This window comes from Natator depressus, chromosome 2 (genome assembly GCF_965152275.1).
Source record: "Natator depressus isolate rNatDep1 chromosome 2, rNatDep2.hap1, whole genome shotgun sequence".
NCBI classification, from domain to species: domain Eukaryota; kingdom Metazoa; phylum Chordata; order Testudines; family Cheloniidae; genus Natator; species Natator depressus.
This window is the reverse complement of record NC_134235.1, coordinates 197,510,511-197,533,316: the sequence shown is the minus strand read 5'-3', so window position 1 is coordinate 197,533,316 and position 22,806 is coordinate 197,510,511. Positions and strand designations below refer to the sequence as shown.

The following is a 22,806-nucleotide window of genomic DNA, read 5'->3' as shown; positions in this document are numbered from 1 at the left end:
TGAGCTCACCACGCTGACCAAACAGGAAATGAAATTCAAAATTTCCCAGGGCTTTTCCTGTGTACCTGGCTAGTGCATTGGAGTTAAAAGCGCTGTCCAGAGCGGTCACATTGGAGCACTCTGGGATAGCTCCCGGAGGCCAATACCGTAGAATTGCATCTGCACTACCCCAATTTCGACCCAGTAAGGTCTATTTTAACACTACTCCCCTCGCTGGGGAGGAGTATAGAAGTCTATTTTAAGAGCCCTTTAGGTCAACGGAACAGGGTTGGTTGTGGAGACGCATTGTTTATAAATTTGACCTAACCTCGTAGTGTAGACCAGGGCTAATACTGAATCAACTTCCATAAAAAACAAAAACTTCTCGGGTGGGAGTAGCATATTGTAATTTAACAATAGAAAATTAATATAGTCATCTAGAAAATGAATATTTTGGGTGTACCTCAACGTATCGGGCTCAAAAGGATGTGCTAGACGAGGGAACAGTGGACGAGTATACGCCAGTAGCAGGAGTTCCTTGAGCCAGTGGAACTCAGACTAACACAATGCCTTCCAGAACACAGGAAGAACATAGCTACCACACCAATCTGAGAGATTGCTTCAGTGGTAGTGGGGTAGATGAACCTCTCTTGGAAACTGTAACAAGGCCATAGCGTTGCCCTTTCCCCTTCCTGGCCTCTATGGGGAGACTAGCCCTGGAGTCCCTGTTAGCCTGGAGTAGTCATTGTGCTCCCATTGTGCCTGACTCCTATACAGGGATACAAAGTGGGGAGGACTTCTATGAATGCAAGTATGAACAAATGGGCTTATAGGTAGCAGCAGGAGGCCTTTATTCTTGTAGCATCTTTCTTTTTCCTTGATAAATGCTCCTAATAAAAAGAGCTTCTTTGCTGTCACAAGCTGAAGAAAATGTAGTCCCAGCTCAAAATATTGTTATGGTTCAAATAGGTCTACCTTTTGGCTTATTATTCATAGTTTTGGAATATTGCTTACCTACATTTAATTATATCAATTGAAACTATTATTCACAATAGTAATCATCTGTATCAAATAGTTGATCTACTCTACCTGTTTTGAGAATGTCGGATACTTTTCTGGAAGAGAAAGGAACAAGGATCATTTGTTTTGTAAATTGTTTTAATTTAGCTGTTATTGGACCCTTGAAGCCTAATGCTGTACAAATACAGAAGTAGATATGATCCCTGCCTCAACGCATTCACATTCTACTTATCTATTTGGGGAACTGAAACACGCTTTCCCCTCTATTTCTGATGGTTAAATTTGAATGAGTAACACAATTACTGACCTTTTCAGAGTAATCTCCTCCTGAGGAAGAGTCAAAGGAATACTGCTGCTAATAGAATTTGAACTTGAAGAATTTACATAATAAGGCATCTGTTATCAAATAATGTAATTATGGGTGATGCCAGATATGTATTTCACTTTTCTTGGACATTGTACTTTTGATTGACCACAGAGCACGAGTTTTTATTCCCCAAGAATGTTAAATACTTGTACAAAAAAAAAAAAAAAAAAACCAACCCCCCAGAAACACATAGCAAAATTGTGTAAATTCATTATCACCTATTTTCTCTCCCCCACAGCCATCATTCCTTTTTTTTCTTGTCACATATGCATATTACATCTCATCTCAAATTATGCTAATGCTCCTCAAGGTGGGGACTGTATCCATCTGTTGGTCTCTTTCTCATAATTTTGTACTACCACCAATCACTGTAGTATCTAAGCACCTTCCGTATAAAATAGAGTGGCAATGACAAAGTTGCCAGTGGACTTCATCGAGTTTGACTCTTCTCCCTTTTTGGGTTATAGAAACTTCTGCTGTGGTTTGTTTGTTTGTTTGTTTTAAAATTATTTTTAAAGCATAGTGGTAGATGTCATAAATGGGATTTTGGTGAGAAACTTTATTAAATAGGAAGGTTAACGATGTTTCCTAAAGGTGGCCAGATTCTGACTTCATCTAATCTCCCTTGGAAGTCCATTCCACTATCAGATCCCCTGAGCTGAAAATGTTTAACTCCTGATGCACTTAATTGTGGACTTTATGCTTTGCATTATCCCAGAGGACAGCAACTTCCATGCTGTTCATAGAGGGAGATGTGGCTTCCAGTCTAGTCATGACCTGATCAATTAGTGGCTTTGAAGATTGACCAGTGTCCTGAACGGGCAGTGGATGAGAAGTGGGAGCCAACTGAGTGACCAGGGCACAAGCCCAGTGTGCTCACTTGAGCAAAACTGGGATGGATATAGACAGCTGTCATTTGCTCCAGACTTTGCATTGTCTTCATATTCATCTTCAGATACAATGAATTGTAGTGCTCCAATATGGTGGTGACAAATGCATGGATCGCTGTGGCCAGGGCTTCATCTAGCAGGAAGGGATGGTATTTCTTAGCAAGTTGGAGGTAAAAGGAAGCGTTTCTAGCCACTGAAGTGGCCTGCTCATCCAAGTTCACTGTCCTCCTCTGTGTTTGTGTAGCATCTAGCACAATATGGAGCTCCAATTTTGAGTGTAGTCTTTTGGCACTACCACACTATAAATACAGTAACTGCTAAAGGCTCATCTAGGATATTAGTTACATGACATGCATTACTGCATAGTTGGTAAAAACCGGCACTGTGATACAGCCACACACAATACCTAAGATCAGAGTCAGACCACTAGATGGTGCTAAAGATACTAATGGTGAATTAAATAGTGCAAATTAGAGACGGGGAAGTCCCGTACAAGATTGACCCATTTCTACTAGTATCTTAACAGTTATATTGGCCAATAATCCCAAACCTGTAATACACCTAATTAATTATTCAATGTTTTATTTGGTAGGTCTGAAGGAAAATTCCATACTAACTTCCACAAAATTACTGTGGCAAAATTACTCAAGGCAAAAGATTTGACTATATAAATTTTGGGCCAACATTTTCAAACACGAGTGCCTAAATTAAGCAGCAAACCCAAATTTGATAGTTATAGACTTTTTTGTGGGGTGGAGGGTGGAGAGAAAAGGGGGTAGAGGCGGAAAAATATATCGTGCAGACTTTTCTATCGAAAATAAGACTGTACTGAGAAGTGAGATTTTCTTAAAATAAGGACTTTTTTTTAAATTAGAGCTAAGGGAATAATTCATAATGAATCATTTATTTGATATATTTTGTCTCTACACAGATTGCAATTTTCTCAAGTTTACTTATTATCTTGAGAGAATTATTTGAATGTAAGATCACGTGTGAGCAATTTTATATGAGTATCTGGGATGTGAAGTCTGAGATTTGAGCTGTGCAAAATTAGTTAAGTCATGAGGTACATTTCTGTTCCTTGCTGAGAACTTTTAGAATCAGGTTTTCCAGTGTGTGTGTTCGTGGCAAGTGAATTTTAAATTTGGTATTTGGGGATATTCTCCAGTATGTTCGTAAAAATTGCTGTTTCTGTGAGCATTTAATTCTTAGTCAATATTTGCTGAAAGTATTTTGAAGTGTCTGCCTAACTTTACATAAAAGCAACCCAGTGTCCACCATTCTGCAAACACTACTAGACACAGTACTTACTACAATAAGTAATCTCATTGAAGGCTCATTAAATTTACTCATGGTAATAAGTATTACACTATTTTCAGTATCAGTCCTAGTTTTGTGGCTATTCCAGTGGAAAAGGTATGTTTTCCACCCACGTTTTGGGACTGCAATCCCCAAAACTTCTCCTACCTAGAGTCACATCCTGTGGGGCATCTGAGTCACGTAGCACCTGGATTTCAGTGGGAGTTGAGGTAGCTCAGCCTCTCATTAGATGGGCCCCATTGTCGGTTCTAGTTCTGGGTTGTTATAGGGTCCCACACAAGAGCAAGCCCCACATTCACAGAAGCAACTCACCGGGCAACACCCCCTTGTGGCTAGGTGAAAGGCCTTTCCCTTGGTAGGTTCCTCCTGTTGGATCTCTCTCTGGGCCTTCGGTGGCCGCCTCCTCTGGCCAGGTCAGTGAAAAGTTCCGTCCCCTCCAGAGGTATTAAACTTCCCAAACTGAGTACCACTTTCAACTACGGTCCCAAGATCACACAAACACTCCTCCTAGGCTCAACTCGCTGTTCTCACTCTTATCAGCCTGCTGACTCCCTAGGTGTCAAGGTTCCTCCCCCACTCTGAACTCTAGGGTACAGATGTGGGGACCTGCATGAAAACCTCCTAAGCTTACTTTTACCAGCTTAGGTTAAAACTTCCCCAAGGTACAAATTAATTTTACCCTTTGCCCTTGGAATTTCCATTGCCATCACCAAACTTTAACTGAGTTTACTGGGAAACGTAGTTTGGACACGTCTTTCCCCCCAGAATCCTCCCAAACCTTGCACCCCACTTCCTGGGGAAGGTTTGGTAAAAATCCTCACCAATTTGCATAGGTGACCACAGACCCAAACCCTTGGATCTTAGAACAATGAAAAAGCATTCAGTTTTCTTACAAGAAGACTGTTAATAGAAGTAAAGGAATCACCTCTGTAAAATCAGGATGGTAGATACCTTATAGGGTAATTAGATTCAAAACACAGAGAATCCCTCTAGGCAAAACCTTAAGTTACAAAAAAGACACACAGACAGGGATAGTCATTCTATTCAGCACAATTCTTTTCTCAGCCATTTAAAGAAATCATAATCTAACACATACCTAGCTAGATTACTTACTAAAAGTTCTAAGACTCCATTCCTGTTTTATCACTGGCAAAAGCAGCATACAGACAGACACAGACCCTTTGTTTTTCTCCCTCCTCCCAGCTTTTGAAAGTATCTTGTCTCCTCATTGGTCATTTTGGTCAGGTGCCAGCGAGGTTACCTTTAGCTTCTTAACCCTTTACAGGTGAGAGGATTTTTCCTCTGGCCAGGAGGGATTTTAAAGGGGTTTACCCTTCCCTTTAAATTTATGACCCGCCCCCCAAATCACAGATAGGGTGAAACGCTGGCTGTGATTTCTTCATGGAGCTCTAGGAGAAAACAGAGTTAATAAGACACATGCACCTCTAAATATACTACCAAGTATATAAAGACTAACAATATTTTCCACATCTCAAGGATGATTTTAACCAATTGATTCTGGGAAACTTTCACAGTAGAGTGCATCAGCCACTTTGTTAGAAGCTCCTGAGATGTGTTGGATGTCGAAATCAAAATCTTAGAGAGCTAAACTCCACCGAAGAAGTTTTTTGTTATTTCCCATGGCGGTATGAAGCCACTGTCGTGCAGCATGGTCGGTTTGCAGGTGGAAACGCCATCTCCAAACATATGGGCGCAGCTTTTCCAGGGCGTAGACAATGGCGTAACATTCTTTTTCACTGACTGACCAGTTGCTTTCCCTCTCAGACAGTTTTTTGCTGAGAAACACTACAGGGTGGAATTCTTGATCAGGTCCTTTCTGCATTAAAACTGCTCCCACACCACGCTCGGATGCATCTGTGGTTACTAGGAACGGTTTCTCAAAGTCTCGGGCCCTTAGTACAGGGTCAGACATGAGGGTCGCTTTAAGCTTGTTAAAGGCCTTCTGACACTTTTTGGTCCACTGAACGGCATTTGGCTGTTTCTTTTTGGTTAGGTCTGTCAGTGGGGCAGCGATTTGGCTGTACTGCGGTACAAATCGTCTGTAATAACTGGCCAAGCCTAAGAAGGATTGAACCTGTTTCTTTGACTTTGGGACAGGCCACTTTTGGATAGCATCCTCTTTGGCCTGTAGCGGGCTGATAGTTCCTTGATCCACCTGGTGTCCAAGGTAAGTCACTCTCTTTAGGCCTATTTGACACTTCTTAGCCTTAACAGTTAGTCCTGCCTCCCTTATGCGCTCAAGGACTTTTTGTAGATGTTCCAGGTGTTCTGCCCAGGAATCCGAAAATATGGCCACATCGTCAAGGTAGGCGACTGCATATTCTCCTAATCCTGCTAGGAGACCATCTACAAGTCTTTGGAAGGTGGCGGGTGCATTTCGCAGCCCGAAAGGGAGGACATTAAATTCATACAGCCCGAGATGTGTGGTGAAGGCTGACCTTTTCTTGGCGGACTCATCTAGCGGTACCTGCCAGTACCCCTTAGTTAAGTCCAAGGTAGAGATGAACTGGGCCTGTCCCAGTTTCTCTAATAGTTCATCTGTGCGTGGCATTGGATAGTTGTCTGGACGAGTTACAGCATTTACCTTATGGTAGTCCATGCAAAAACGTATTTCCCCATCTGGTTTGGGAACTAGAACCACTGGAGATGCCCATGCACTTCCAGAGGGGCGGATTACACCCATCTGTAACATATCCTGGATCTCCCATTCTATAGCAGTTTTAGCTTGAGGAGACACCCGGTAAGGTTGGACTTTAATTGGGCGAGCATTACCTGTGTCAATGGAGTGGTATGCCCGTTCAGTCAGTCCTGGGGTGGCTGAGAACGTTGGCACGTAGCTAGTGCGCAGCTCCTTGATCTACTGTCGCTGCATACGCCCAAGGGTCATGGAGAGGTTCACCTCTTCCACACCACCAGCACTTTTCCCTTCGTAGTAGACACCTTCAGGCCACTCAGCGCCGTCTCCTCCCTGGGGTGTAAACTGACAAACCTTTAATTCTCTGGAATAAAAGGGCTGTAGAGAATTAATATGGTACACCTTAGGCTTTTGGTTGGAGGTGGGGAATGCTATGAGATAATTAACATCTCCCAGGTGCTCCTGGACCGTGAATGGCCCTTCCACGATGTTTCCATTTTATGGGCATGGAGCGCCTTTAAGACCATGACCTGGTCCCCTACTTTGAAGGAACGCTCTCTGGCATGTTTATCATACCAGGTTTTTTGCTCTTTTTGAGCATCCTGTAAGTTTTCTTTAGCAAGGGCTAAAGAGGTTCGGAGGGTGTTTTGTAGGTTGGTTACAAAGTCCAGAATGTTAGTTCCTGGAGAAGGTGTAAATCCCTCCCATTGCTGCTTCACCAACTGTAATGGCCCCTTAACCTCATGGCCATATACAAGTTCAAATGGGGAAAACCCTAAACTGGGATGTGGTACAGCTCTGTAGGCAAAGAACAACTGCTGCAACACTAGGTCCCAATCATTGGAGTGCTCATTTATGAATTATTTACGTATCATGGCCCCCAAAGTTCCATTAAACTTCTCCACCATGCCATTTGTTTGGTGGTGGTAAGGAGTGGCAACCAAGTGATTTACCCCATGAGCTTCCCAAAGTTTTTCCATAGTTCCTGCCAGGAAATTAGTCCCCGCATCTGTGAGGATGTCGGAGGGCCAACCTATCCTGGCAAAAATGTTGGCTAGTGCCTGGCACACACTTTTAGCCCTGGTGTTGCTTAGAGCTACTGCTTCCGGCCATCGGGTGGCAAAATCCATGGAAGTCAGTATGTACTGCTTTCCTCTGGGTGTCTTTTTCGGAAAAGGACCCAGAATATCCACAGCTACTCGCTGAAATGGAACTTCAATGATGGGGAGTGGCTGGAGAGGGGCTTTGACCTGGTCTTGGGGTTTTCCCACTCTTTTTGGCATACTTCACAAGACCGGACATAGGTAGAAACATCCTTGCCCATTCCCTCCCAGTGGAATGACCCCCCGAAATGGTCTTTGGTCCTGTTCACCCCAGCATGGCCACTAGGATGATCGTGGGCTAAGCTCAAGAGCTTGGCCCGGTATTTAGTTGGAACTTCCAACGGTCTCTGAGGATGCCAGTCTTCCTGATGTCCACCAGAAAGAGTTTTCTTGTATAAAAGTCCTCTATCACAAACCTGGATCGATTAGAAGAGCTGAGAGGCGGTGGGTTGCTCCGTGCCGCTGCCCAAGCTCTCTGGAGGCTTCCATCTGCTTCCTGTTCGGTCTGGAACTGTTCCCTTGATGCTGGAGACATCAGTTCCTCATTGGATTGTGGACCTATGCTTGGTCCCTCTGGAAGCGATGTAGGGGATGGGGCTGTTTCCGTTGACTGTGAACCGCTCTCCGCTGGGAGACACTGTTGGGGTTCAGGCTCCGGCTGAGCCTCTTGTGTAGGGTTATGGGCTGCTGCCGGTTCAGGTTTGGTGGGGCCCTCTGGTGTTGAGGTTGCAAGTACTGGATTCAGTGCTGGCAGCGGGTCTGGTGTTGGTTGTTCCGCTGGTTCCGGTTCTGGGACTGGTTCCATCTGGGTCTCTGGGACTGGATCCACTACTGCTGTTGCAGACATTGGCCTGGGGTCCGGGTCCATCACCTCTGACTGGATCCTGATAGAAGTTTCCGGAACAGAGCTAGGCCTCACGGCTTGTTTAGCCTGGCTGCGGGTGACCATTCCCACCCTCTTGGCCCGCTTCAAATGATTGACCAAGTCTTCCCCCAACAGCATAGGGATGGGATAATCATCAAAGACTGCAAAAGTCCATGTTCCTGACCAGCCCTGTTACTGGACAGGCAACTTGGCTGTAGGCAAATTGAAAGAGTTGGACTTGAAGGGTTGAATCGTCACTTGGATCTCTGAGTTGATTAAATTGGGGTCCACTAAGGAAGCATGGATAGCTGACACTTGTGCTCCGGTGTCCCTCCATGCGGTGAGCTTCTTCCCGCCCACACTCACAGTTTCCCTGCGCTCCAAGGGTATCTGGGAGGTATCTGGGCCTGCGGACCTCTGGTGTGATCCCGGTGCAATGAACTGTAATCTGTTGGGGTTCTTGGGGCAGTTGGCCTTTACATGCCCCAGTTCGTTACATTTAAAACATCGTCCAGCTGACGGGTTGCTGGAGAATGGGATGGTGGGACGATAAGGGGTCTGGAGGGTTCTTTGGGAGGTAGGTGGGGCCTTGGGTGGCCCCCGGTAATAGGGTGTGGTCTGGGGTTGTCCCTTCTGGTCTCCACTCCACTGCGACCAGTTTTCTTCTTCTCTGCCACCTCCACCCATCTGGCTCCAATCTCTCCTGCCTCGATTACAGTTTTGGGCTTCCCATCTAGGATGTATCTTTCTATTTCTTCAGGAACACCCTCTAAGAATTGTTCCATTTGCATTAGGAAGGGCAAATTTACTGGAGATTCAACATTTGCTCCTGATATCTAGGCATCCCAATGTTTCACAATGTGGTAGACATGTCGGGTAGATGACACGTCTGGTTTCCACCTTAGGGCTCTGAACCTCCGACGAGAATGCTTGGGTGTTATCCCCATTCTGACTCTCGCCTTGGATTTAAACAGTTCATACTTGTTCATGTGTTCTTTAGGCATTTCAGCCGCCATCTCAGCTAAGGGTCCACTGAGCTGCGGCCTCAGCTCTACCATGTATTGGTCGGTAGAGATGCTGTACCCAAGGCAGGCCCTTTCAAAGTTTTCTAAGAAGGCCTCTGTATCATCACCTGCCTTGTAGGTGGGGAACTTTCTGGGATGGGAAGTGGTACCTGGAGAAGGATTGCTAGGGTTTCTTGGTATATTCTGCTGAGCCTTTATCTTCTCCATCTCCTCCACATGCTTCCTCTCTTTGTCCCTTGCCTCCATTTCTTTGTCCCTTGCCTCCATAGCTCTCCTGTGAGCAGCCGCTTGGTGGTGTTCTGCCTCTTTCGCTGCCTCCCTTTCTTTGTCCCTTGCCTCCATTGCTCTCCTGTGAGCAGCTTCTAGAGCTTTTCCGGTTTCTTTCATTGTTCCCAGTTTGGCTAACTCCAATTTGTGTCGTGCCTTGGTGTCTGTCATCTTTACCTCTCTTTTTAACTAACTTTACACCCGAGGGTTAGAAATAAAACAAACAAAACTTGGCTTGTAAAATTTTGCTGTGCTGGAATAGGATACCTATTCTCTGATAGTGATTGTCAGCCTACAGAAAAAGACAATTCCCTTTGTCTCTGCTCTGGCCCCAAATCAAAGCAAAAAACCTCCAACTACTTGGAAACCTGCTTACCAGCAGCCCAAAGGAAAAAAAAATCCTTTTCAAACCTGTGCTCCTTGGGGGTGAGGGGAATCAAAATCCTAAAAAAAACCAAAAAACCCTACCACTTTTGTCTCTAGGCAAATGGGTATAGAACACCCCCCTATTTACTTTTAGGGGGAAAAAAAAAACCTCTGGTTTGCGAAGACTGTGAATTTCCCTGCAGGAGGTTAAGTACCCTGCCTCCCGACAAAGAAAACCTGCAATTCACAAAGATAATCCCCTTTTGTCTCTGCTCTGGCCCCAAAACAGAGAAAAAACTAGCTGCTTTCAGTTGTACCTCCTTTCCAGCAGCCCCAAAGGAAAAAAAAATCCTTTTTAAAATCTATTTCTGGTTCAAAAAAATCTCAAATTGATCTGAAAATGATTTCAGGTTAATCCCACCACTCTGCCACCATGTCAAGGTTCCTCCCCCACTCTGAACTCTAGGGTACAGATGTGGGGACCTGCATGAAAACCTCCTAAGCTTACTTTTACCAGCTTAGGTTAAAACTTTCCCAAGGTACAAATTAATTTTACTCTTTGCCCTTGGAATTTCCACTGCCACCACCAAACTTTAACTGAGTTTACTGGGAAATGTAGTTTGGACACGTCTTTCCCCCAAAAATCCTTCCAACCCTTGCACCCCACTTCCTGGGGAAGGTTTGGTAAAAATCCTCACCAATTTGCATAGGTGACCACAGACCCAAACCCTTGGATCTTAGAACAATGAAAAAGTATTCAGTTTTCTTACAAGAAGACTTTTAATAGAAATAGAAGTAAATAGAAATAAAGGAATCACCTCTGTAAAATCAGGATGGTAGATACCTTACAGGGTAATTAGATTCAAAACACAGAGAATCCCTCTAGGCAAAACCTTAAGTTACAAAAAAAGACACACAGATAGGGATAGTCATTCTATTCAGCACAGTTCTTTTCTCAGCCATTTAAAGAAATCATAATCTAACACATACCTAGCTAGATTATTTACTAAAAGTTCTAAGACTCCATTCCTGTTCTATCCCTGGGAAAAGCAGCATGCAGACAGACACAGACCCTTTGTTTTTCTCCCTCCTCCCAGCTTTTGAAAGTATCTTGTCTCCTCATTGGTCATTTTGGTCAGGTGCCAGCGAGGTTACCTTTAGCTTCTTAATCCTTTACAGGTGAGAGGATTTTTCCTCTGGCCAGGAGGGATTTTAAAGGGGTTTACCCTTCCCTTTATATTTATGACACTAGGCTTTTCACTACTGGATGTCCAAGTATATCATAAACCAAAATAGTCTCCTTCCCATATAGCTTCTCTTCAGATGCCTCTTCCTTATGGAATGCTGGCCTCAGAATCACATTCCAGGGGCCTACCACAGGAGTTCATGCTAGTCTCCTTTACAGCTGTCTCCACGCTAACAGTCTTCCTCCCTACATACGCCACAGTTGTTGCAGGGTGGGGCTAATTAAACAGGGTTGGTCAGCCCCAGGCCCCCTGGCCTATAAAGGGGCTGGTCACCCTGTTTCATGGACACTTTAGAGCTACTTGACTGGGTTGAGCAAAGGTATGTTTGTACCCTGCATTTGTAAATGTTGCCTAACTATGAACACATTTATGCAATGAACTAAATCAATGTCAGCCTTCACTTGGAGAGACTTGGCCAATTAATTCAATTGTAGAGTTTACAGTGATGGGTCCTGTATTCATGAGAAAGTACAGACTTGCACTTCGTTATGTAACATTTCTATCTTCCTCAGTGCCACTCAAAATGCGTTTAAAGATATAATATTCCCATAACCCAGAATGGGGAGAGGTACTAGTTAACTATCTGCTTTATTGCAGTTCACTTAAGTGTAAGTAAATCCTTGTCTCCTTATTCAGATGAGTAGTCTGATAGTCTTCAATGGGCCATACTCATCCGAGGAAGATTTGGCCCTCAGAGTGAGTTATAAAATGCTCCCATCCTCAAGTCCACTATGGAGACAATTTATGTTTGTTGAAAATACGTCTGGGATTAAAGCAGTTTCTGTTACATTTGTTGGCCTTAATATTTTCAGCTGCTATTTTAGTCATTCAGTATACTCATATTTATTATTGTTACTTATTAGGACCCATTCTTGCAGCCCTAACTTGGGCAAAACTGCCATTAACTGACTCCCATTGTGAGTTGCCTGAGCAGGAACTGTTGGATTAGGCCTAAATATCATAGCTCCTCTGATTTGGAAGGATTCTGAAGCACCCTCCAATCTATATATTAGCATTGTGTAAATTATTTACTCAATTAATTTAGCCTCTTTGTCTTCTCTAGAGGTTTGAGTTATATATTGTTTTTTTCCACTCTGATCATGAACAGTTTGCTGAAAAGTATTTAATACTTAGTATGTGTGGTTAGATGGTGATAGATGTTTAGCTGCATCTGTGTATTTAAACTTAACACTGATAGTCAATGGTGATTGGTCACATAAGTAATAAGATATAGTTTCTGTTCCCTGACTGGAAAAAGAGGACAACAGATTGCAGAAACCATTAGAGCTCTGACTCTAAGGGAGAGATACCAAGTTAGACAAAGATAGAAGCACAATTGTGGTATTTTTTTAAAATGGTAGATCATTTTCGTTCTGGGCTTTATCCAGATCTACTGCAGGATTGTTCCTAGAAAAAATTAGGCTACTCTAAGATTTATTGGCTGGGTGCCAAATTTGTTGTGTGTGTTTTGTTTGGTTCTAGTTATGAAAGGTATAATTAGAATTATTCTTGTTCAACTTGTTCAATTGACTGAGTCTTTGCCAGGGGTTTGGTGAGGGTTTTTGGAATTCCTGTTAACTTTCTGTGCTTCATACATGCTTTCTGTAGGCATTCATGACAGTAAAACTGAATTAGTTGGAAGTTCACAGAAAAGGAATGCAAAGGTGCATAAACGTAGCTGAAACCATTTTACTTTTAAATCTAGGTGAATACTTGTGTAATGTTTTTTATAGCATGCACTCAATTCTGCTATATATCTACAGGAATTGCTTCATGAAAAATTTGTTTTTCTAAGTTTATTGCCTTTTCTTTGGCATACAAATTTCCAAAAATGTCCTTCAAACTTGGCCTGCAAATTTGCATACATAACTAGTTTTTTTTCATCCAAAGTTCACACTTGCATGCACTTGGAAATAAATTATAAAGTATCCAGCATGCCAGTTAGGTACCCATCATTTGAGTTGGGATGAATTCGGCTGTTCACACATTGCTCAGAAGTATCGTTTCAGGGTGTCTGCAGACACAAGGAAGCATCACTTACATGTGGCCCACATTCCAAAGCTTATCTTCACCACCTTAAGCACTAGAGATTTAAACTTTTTAAAGGAAATCTGGAGCACAGTTGTGCAGCAGGTCCTCCCCCCGAAGCTGTATTTATGTGGCCATTAGCGGGGTCTCTCATAATTTTTAATCATTCAGTCTTTTAAAGCATTATCAGATTGCCATACTTGAGCACTGTCCCCATTCATCCTTTACTCGTGAGCTGTTCAGCAAGTGACACTTGACTTGAGACGGCACACAGAAGGATTTACATTGAGTGAAACAACTAAATGGGAATTAAGACGTGGCCTTTTACCAATTTTATTTTAAGAGAAATATGATCAGTGGTTTCTACACACATGCGGAAACAAATGCACCAGTGAACTGTTTTGTATTGCCCACAGTAACCCTTCTACTGTAAATTACAATATAAACCAGTGGTACCAAAACTTTTCCTGTCATATTCTTCCACCCCCCGCCCCCCAGTAATGGAATCTGTCCATAACCTCCCTACGTTACTGCACAGTTGGCACAGCAGAGGAGTTTGAGCTGAAGGTGTAGTTGGGGGCAGAACTGGAGCTAGTGATGGAGGTGGGCTGGGCTGGGCGCGGAGCAGAGCTATGGCTGGGGGAAGAGCGGAGATTGGGGTGGGGGTGCAGCTGTGCTGGGGCCAGCTGGGTGGTACTCCCTCCCTACCCCCTGTGGGGGCTGGCCCAGGCACCACCGCACACCCGCCATCCATTCCTCTGCCCCCCCCCCCCCCAAGGGTGGTGCACCCCACAGTTTGGGGACCACTGATGTAACTCCTTCTTCCTCAGCTTCCAGCCTACAGATTTCTAATTTGTATACTAATTCATTCTTTCTACTTTTGTATTTTTCGATATGACTGGTTTTCAGTAAAGCCCGTTGAATTTAATGTCAAAGCTTTTTTTGTGTCACGTTAAACCTGATGAATCTGTTGTTTCTATGGTCCATTTGTGGAATATTGCTGCAGAATGTATGCACAAAACAAGAGTGTGATTTTATTTCAAGATTCAAAATTGTGGAAATAAACCACTATTAAATCAAATTACTTAGTTGCAAAGAAATGTTATGCCAGTATACATTTAAAATAGTATTTAACAGTTTCTTTTTTGGAATCTTTTAAATTAATGAAAAGATCAATTTTTGTTTAGAATCCACTGGGCCTACATATAAACTATTTTTTGCACAAGTGTTGAAGCAACTCTTACAACTGTTAATTGCTGAGGCAGTGGAAATGTTTATTCTCTCTTTTGGTCTTTGTTTATCTCATAGGTAACTATGATTTATACTTTAAGTAGAATTATAACTTCATAATTTGTAGTTAATTTAAGCAGAATATGCAAATCAGGAAATAGAGACTATGGCCCTGATCCTGCACCATTAAAGTCAGTAGGAGTTTTGCCATTGACTTTAATGAGTATATGATCGAGCCCTAGAAACCTGATCCAACATATTTTAAAGACAGTGGAAAGACTCTGTAGTGAAGCAAGACTCACCGGCACGGCACCTCCTGCTGGTAGTCTCAGGAATTAGCTCTTTTCCAGCTTTGGAGTGCCCTCTGCTGGCTGATATCCTGTGTCCCTTCCGGACCCCAGTGCCTCTTTACCTTGGGGTGTTGCCCCCTGGCAATGCCCCCACACTCTGGGTCTCCCCTCCCAGGGGAACCCCCAACCTTCTAAACCCACCTTGCCTCAGTGGCTACTGCCAGTCCTCATCCAGCCCCTGCCCACTGGGGCAGACTGCAGTCTGTAATCCCCTCCTTATTGGCAAGTGAGGGGGTTTGACCTGCTGCCTCTGCCTACCCCGGGCTGCACCTTTGCAGCCCCGATACCTGTTTTGGCCTTTGACCAGGCCTGCAGCCTGGGGATTTGCCAGGCTGGAGCTACCCAGCTCCTCCTCCTCCCTTTCCCCAGCACTGCTCTGTCTCAAGTACCCTTCTCTCTCAAGACCTAGAGAGAGACTGACCCAACTTCTCCCTGAGCCCTTATAACCGGGCCAGGTGTGGCCTGATTGGGGCATGGCCCCGGCTGTGACTGCTTCCCCAATCAGCCTGGTCTTTTCTCTAGGAGCGGGGTAACTGCCCTGCTACAGACTCCAATTGAGTTCAGTGGGCTTTGGATCATGCTCTTTGAGCAATTTTTTTCTCTGATTTATGCAGCAGCACTGATGTCAATGGACCAACCCCAATGTACTTACTTCATTGTAACTGCTGGTAGAATTTGCCCCTATTCCATAATTTACAAGTTCTTGGTATATTTGTTATTTTCTAATCTATTCCTGTATCTAAAAACACATTCAAGCTCTCCTACAATTAGGTAGCATTCTCTAGAACCCTTTTTGTCCATTCAGTGTTCCAGTCTGCTTCGTGCCTCTGACATTGAATTAGATAGAAAGAGATACATGACTTTGCAGTGGATAATTGTAATTTAAACAATAAGAAACCCAGAAATAAATTAAGTTTATAACTATAGTTGCTTTTGGGATGTGAGATCCATCACTTTTATATTGTTGCACTGCAACTTAATGATGGTGCTAGCATATGATTTTAATTCTTTTGGCAGTATGGGGATTTGATTTTGTGTTGACAGCAGGAGCAGTATGCCAATGTAGAATTGGTAATATTTATTCCCTAGTTAGGCAAATAAAAATGACAGGCTGAGGAGTTAAACAATACATTGAACTAATCTAGATTTTTTTTAAAAATAGATATGTGGCAGACAAATAGTATCTATTTGAATTTCATAAACAATTTTGGAAAGATCTTTAATTAGATAGGAGCAAAGAGTGAGTAATTGAACCCAGACATGTGAAGTGTAAACCCCTGAAGGCAAACCTATCCTAAGAAAACTCTGCATTGTCCTAAAAATACTGGAGTCCCAGCAAATATCAGCCAACATTTCTCACTATGGTGTAAATAAGGAGTAACTCAGCTGAAGTCAGTAGGGGGAGGGATAGCTTAGTGGTTTGAGCATTGGCGTGGGATCTGGGGCAAAAATTGGGGATTGGTCCTGCTTTGAGCAGGGTGTTGGACTAGATGACCTCTTGAGGTCCCTTCCAACCCTGATACTCTATGATTTCACTGATCTAAAACCTACTTATGAGGAGAATCAAGCCAACTGTTTCTTCCTGTAGGTTTATAAACTGTCTCCCCCAACAAACAGTTATGAATACTTTATTGTTTACATATTTAGATTTATACATTGTGCAGACTGACCCAAGCCATTATCCGCTTATGAATATTTATCAAGGGATGCATTTTATTCAGCATCTTCCCCCTCACCACACAAACAGTTCTAAACAATGAAAGATGTCTGCTTTGGGAGAAAGCTGCACCTGAGTCCCCTTTAGGATGCAGTAGGGTAAACACATTAATGAGCAGAATACAAGAAAAATACTGGCTTTTGGCATTCAGGATGAAGTTTGGACAGATGACGAAAGGCCCCCTACAACACTGAAGCCCTGCATTTTACCTTGATGGTAGGAGAAGCACAGGCGAAAAGGCTGTGTAACTGGACCTATACACCATATGGAGGGGGTGCCATACTAGTCCAAAAGAGACCAGAACAGAGGGGGCTGCTGAGTTAGGGTGATTGTGTGGTCCTAGTGAGCCAAAAACCCCAAAAGGAGTTGCAGTCGCTTTCAGATTTGTCCACCGGGGACTGAAGTGAACTGTTGCCTACAATTTGAAAGGTTTAAACTGGATTCATTTGAACCTCCAATCAAAAACTCCAATAGCCAGCCCCTCTTTATTTCCATGCCACTTCAGCATCTCCCAGGACCTCCACCCGCTTCTTCAGTGTCTCTAATGTGATTCATTTTGCCTATTAAAATGTTTGGAGAGGAGCAGAATTTGCCAGCTTTTCAGATGGGCAAACAATTTCAGGCCATGATTCTGAAATTTCACATGAATAGTAGAAGTTTGCAAACACATTGAACTTTGAAACCAAGACTGAGTTTGAGTGGGCTTGTGATTTAATATCACTGTTGCATACAACAGCTTCAGTCTCTAGATAAGTCATGATTCAGATGTGGTACATAACTAAATGATTGGAAATTTACCTCTATTTCATGTGATTTTTGTCTTTGTTGTAAACTACCATTATATTCTGAACAGTGGTTCACTGTGACATTATACCAAAGATCACTAAACGTTAGGAATTATCAAATAAAATTTGATTGTAAGTACCCCCTAACCAGTATCACTGTTATTCTTCAAGTAGAGTTATATGGAGCCTACCATGAGTTCTAGGCCAGCCGCTGCAACAAGAGAACTAAGATACAGATTAATGTATACAGTGGTTGTGATTCACCTTCCTGTGAATTCTACAGTATTCCTGTCTCTGCTGATATGGGGCCAAAGCTAAAATCATTAGAACATTAGCTCATTAGCATGCACTTTTAAGAAATGTGTTTAGAAAAATGCACTTCTCATTTCTTATACACCTTCCAAATTAACTTCTTTGTAATGTATATTAAATGCTTGATCAGCTTGGCTGGAGACAAGGCACAAAGTTGTCTTTTAATTAGGTGAGCAGCAGCTTAGACTTCTGGAAACAAGTTTGAAATATTTGAGAAGCAACAATGAGGGATTGAGAAAGATTCAGGAGAAAGGTGATTGAAATTAGGATCTCTCTCTTATGATGTGGTCTCAAGAATGAAGAAGTTGAAGCACTAATATAGGGCCTGATTTTCAAAGGTATTAGGTTCATGAAGATACAGATGGTCACCAAATGAGATTTTCAAAGGCACCTGCACAGATTAGATATTTTAGGCATCTAGGGTTTCATCATTGGCTAATTTTTCCTTAAAGATTTTTTAAATGCTCTTCTGAGCTACTCCGCTATTAATTTTTAAGTTACCATTGCCTTAGTAAGATAAAGGTTAGTCCTTTTGTTTTCCTTCTTAAAATCAATTTGTATGAAATGACTCTTGCTCACATTTTAAAACACATCGCAAATAAAACTATGCGGTTTAATAAGAATGCTAATATTAAAAGGGGCAAATTCTGTGGTTCTTAATTGAGCAAAACTCTCATTCACTTCAATGGGAGGCTTGCTCGATTAAGAGTTTTGTCCCAAAAGTGTTTTTTTTTTTTAAATCATCATATAACATGGTTATAGACCTTTTTAAATAATTCTGTTTTTTAAGTGAATCTAGTGCTTGTGAAAAGCATTTGTATGACAGCTTTTTAGACTGAAATCTTCTGCATCCCCAAAGAGGAGATACATCCTGAGAAGTAAGAGGGCAGCGTTCTCCAAAATGCTTCACCAGCATGCGTCAATCCCACCTTCAGGGATGCCTCAAGAGATACTGTAAAGGGGTATTTAAGTTCTTCTCATTCAGGCTTCTCTGCTAAGGTGCTCAGTTGTGGTTGTTTTGATATATTGACAGCAGTCCACTAAAAAGTGCTCTGAGATCATTAACTTATTTTAAAAATACCACACTGATCATGAAGAGCCATTTGAATGGTAATGTCTTTTGGCCACTGGACTTAATCTAAATTCAGTCTAGTGAGTGAGAAATGGAAGTTTCAGTCTTATCCCTCTCTCCCACAACCCCTGAGTCATGGGATAGGTAAAGTTGGGAGCATTGGTTTCTTACTATTCTCTTTATTTCAACCCAATAACATACTTGTGTTTTACACAGGCTGGCTTTATGTATTAATGCACAGTTGTGGTTTCCATCATAGCTATACAAAGGACTATCTATGATAGACGTGCTGTAATTCAGTCTGTAATTAATGTTTTACTTCTGTGTTCCTCTACAGATAGTAACTTCATCCTTGCAAATGCTCAGGTGGCTAAGGGATTCCCTATAGTTTACTGTTCAGATGGCTTCTGTGAGCTTGCTGGATTTGCACGAACTGAAGTCATGCAGAAGAGCTGCAGCTGTAAATTTTTACTTGGTGCTGAAACAAATGAGCAGATGATTCTTCAAATTGAAAAGTCACTGGAAGATAAGGTGGAATTCAAAGGAGAAGTCATGTTTTATAAGAAGAACGGTGAGTTTTATTGCTTTCATCAGTGTTCTATTAGTTCCAGACAAGCTGAAATTTACCATTATTTAGCATAGTAGTTATATATCCACTGTATTTAACGATACTGCATGTGAATGTTCAGAAGGCTACAGAAATTGATTTGAATTAGGGCAGGGCTGTTATGGTGGTAGAAGTGCAAATATATAGGTAGAAGTGGTAATATCTATGTGATAAATTGCAGGGTATTGTAAAAAGCTGAAGAAATATTGTGGAGCACTGACTTATTCAGTGTAGAAGGTGCACCATATAAAGTTGTCTACTCATCTTGTAATCAAACATTGACCTGGTCTCGTTGAAACTTCAAAACAAAAATTAAATTAAAACTCACCTACAGACAGAGACTAAGCATGGAAAATTTCAGCCTGATAGAGATGGTTGGAAAATTTACAGTGAAACTGTTTTTCCTTGGGGAAATTCCATTTTGACCAAAAAAAAAAAACCCAAAAAACCCCACGTTTTTTTTCACAAAATGGCTTAATTTTGAGAAAATTTCCCACAAAATTTGTTCAGAATTGGAACGAACGAGTTGGAATATCAAAATATTTTGCCAAATGGAAATTCCAAGTTTCAACCAGCTCTACTGATGCTGAAATTTTCAGAAAGTTTTGAATGTCTTATAGAAGCTAGAGAAAGAGAGCACTCTAATACATATAATAACCAAGGTTTAAAAAAAACAACAAAAAAAACAGGTGCCTAGAGTTAGTTCAGTGGGTATTGGATTGGGACCCAAAAGCACAAGCCCCTACTTACTTACAGCTAAAGGAGTTCATATTTGCATGAAGAGGTAGAGGCTTGTGTGTTTTGTGCTGAAGGCCCCAAGTTTGATCCCCATTTATGACTGTGATATCTGTATGTGTCTGCACAGAAGATATATCAGCAATGATACCACAAAGGGAAAAAAAGAGACTTGGGTTTGCAGCAGCATGTCTGTAGCCGAGTGATATAGACCATTCTTCCACCCATTCTATTGATGGCAGGCTCCTTTACTCCACCTCTTAGAACTCCTGTCTCACTCGTTGCTAAGTGTTTTGATTGTGTTGCCTTTGAAGTGAAGCACTGGCCATATGTGATGCTCAAGCACAAGGAACCAATGGGAGAGCAAACCTGACATACTGCCGTGAGAATGGTCTCAAGCAATTAAAAAATATTTACGGCTTGAGGCTGTAGTTCACTGTGTATCAGCTTTCGTTTTTATTTTTTAAGCTTAGAATTTGTGAACAAATGTTCTGGCTAGGTGTCGTCTTCACAATTCTTGCTTAATATTTATGTGCTGTTGAAATGTTTTTCTGTAGAATTATATTACTTTGGTATTATACATTTTTACAGACGAGCATTTTAAAATAATGGATATACTCTGAGGAAAGGGAAGACAATGTATTGAAAATACTAGGAGAAAAATTGTCCCCTTTTCTGACTGCAATATGAGAGGGAAAAGAGTCGTTTAGTCTATAGGCTCACAAACCTCAGGCTAATACACACTCCATATTTAAAGTGTCATATTATGTAAAAACATTTTGAAGATGCAATAAAATGCTTCCCTCTCCTACTTTTAAAAGAAAACATTGCAATGTGTCTGGAGCACATGTTCTATGAATCAGCTTCATAGAAGTTAATTACTGATTTACTAATCTTTCTTGGATATGAAAAATGTTCCAGAAATTTCAAGGGCCACTTTTTTCCCCCATTGTTGGATAGTGGTGACTAAACAAAGTCATGAGAGAGGATTTAAAATTAGGTGAATGGAAGAATTAGGGCCAGTTGTACTCACTGGCTTTTACTTGGGATGTAAATTGAATTCTCACTGCACCATCAGGAATGAATATTGCCTGTAGCGCTTAAGGTGGTAACAAAGGCAGAAAGAAATGATCATGGAATTGTAGGTAGAGTTCCTTAGCAATTAAGGAGTTGGATCACAGATTAGTTGGGATGGACAAACTGGTTTGGATAAAAAATTTCCCACCTAGTCTCACCTCTTAAACATTTGTGTATAATTTGAATCAAACTCATCAAATCATTTTCAAAGTACAAACAAATTCCTCTTACTACCCGTTATATTTTATTTTCAAGTTTTTATGCACCATCTGGAAGTGCTGAAATATCATGGGACCGTTTTTGCATTAAAAGCAAAAAAGGCAAGAAATCTCACAAGAAAGGTTATTCTTGTGATTTTTCAACTCAGTGTTGCAGACCCAGAAAATTTGGCAAAGCATCCATAATTTATGTATCTGAACAAAATGGAATTGCTGAAACTCTGAGATTTGCCCAGAAATTGCAGACATAAGACAGTGTGTGGATTTTTTTATTTTATTTTAGCTCTTTAAAGGCATCTACGGAATACAAAAAAAGTGGTTTTTTTTTTTAATTTAAAAAACAAAAGAAAAATTAAAAGGCGTACTTGTGGCACCTTAGAGATTAACCAATTTATTTGAGCATAAGCTTTTGTGAGCTACAGCTCACTTCATCGGATGTATGCATCCGATGAAGTGAGCTGTAGCTCACGAAAGCTTATGCTCAAATAAATTGGTTAGTCTCTAAGGTGCCACAAGTACTCCTTTTCTTTTTGCGAATACAGACTAACACGGCTGTTACTCTGAAAAAAGAAAAATTGAAACCCTTTCATTGAAAGCAGTCCCTTTACTAAGCCCTGTCCCGGCTGTCCCGACTTTTTTGGCAGAACTGTTGGCAAGAGCAAATGGGACAACTGCCCACTTTTTGTCCAAAAAAAAAAAAAAAGGGAGGGGGTGCGGAGGAATGTGCGGGGGGGAAAAGGGGGAGAGGGTGAGGGTGAGTGGCGATGCCAGCCCCATGCAGTGTCCTGTTTTTCCCTTTGGGAAATATGGTCACCCTAATCATCAGTCATATGAATATTCACATGACTATCTGGGTTTAGGACACTGTTCACAGGTGCAGACTCACCTTGGGTGTTAGACCAATGGGGATTGATTGCACATAGTAGTATACATGATTAAGAGTCTGCTTAATTACAGAAAGTGATAGAAAAAGGGAGAGCAATAAGGTTCTGTTGGGAGAAACCCTAAAACAGTCTGCACAGGCTAAGCCTCTGCTAGGTAAGATTTATGTTGTAAGAGTAGTCAGGCCTCAGGCTTCAGATACATGACCTAAAAATAAAAATCTAACCCAGGAAGGAGGTGAGTTTAGATCATAAAACCTTGTACGTGTTCCTCGTGGGAAGCAGTGCTTACTCCCATTTGCAACATGTTTAAGCACAGAAGTTATTAAAAATCATTATAACTTTTCTTTTAAAAGTGATCTTCATGCTGAGAACTAATTACTTACCAAATTTCTTATTAGATTTGTACAGCTTCAAAAACCACTGTTAAAAATCCAGTAGATTTGTCCATCTCTTCTCAGTGTGACACTTCACTTTCTTCAGTATGTCCTTTAGCATGGTTATTTGCTTATTTTTTGGCTCTCCATCTGATACTAGGCATGCATCTCTCCATGTATTGTGACAAATATCGTTATTAAGTTATAACTCACAGGGACACAGCATCAGTGTGCCCCCTGAACTTAGTTGCTTTATATAGCAATATGATTGGGCTGGAAGTCTGAGAGTTTTGCTCTGGGAATGGGTTGGCT

At 41.8% G+C, this 22,806-nt stretch overlaps 1 protein-coding gene across 1 annotated transcript in view; it reads left to right on the top strand.

Annotated features, from left to right (window-relative positions):
- KCNH8 (potassium voltage-gated channel subfamily H member 8) overlaps nt 1-22,806 on the top strand; it is a 382,295-nt gene that overhangs the window by 115,348 nt on the left and 244,141 nt on the right. The window contains exon 2 of the mRNA XM_074945675.1: nt 18,937-19,170. Coding sequence (XP_074801776.1) covers nt 18,937-19,170 — 234 coding nt within the window. The remainder of the gene's footprint in view (nt 1-18,936; nt 19,171-22,806) is intronic.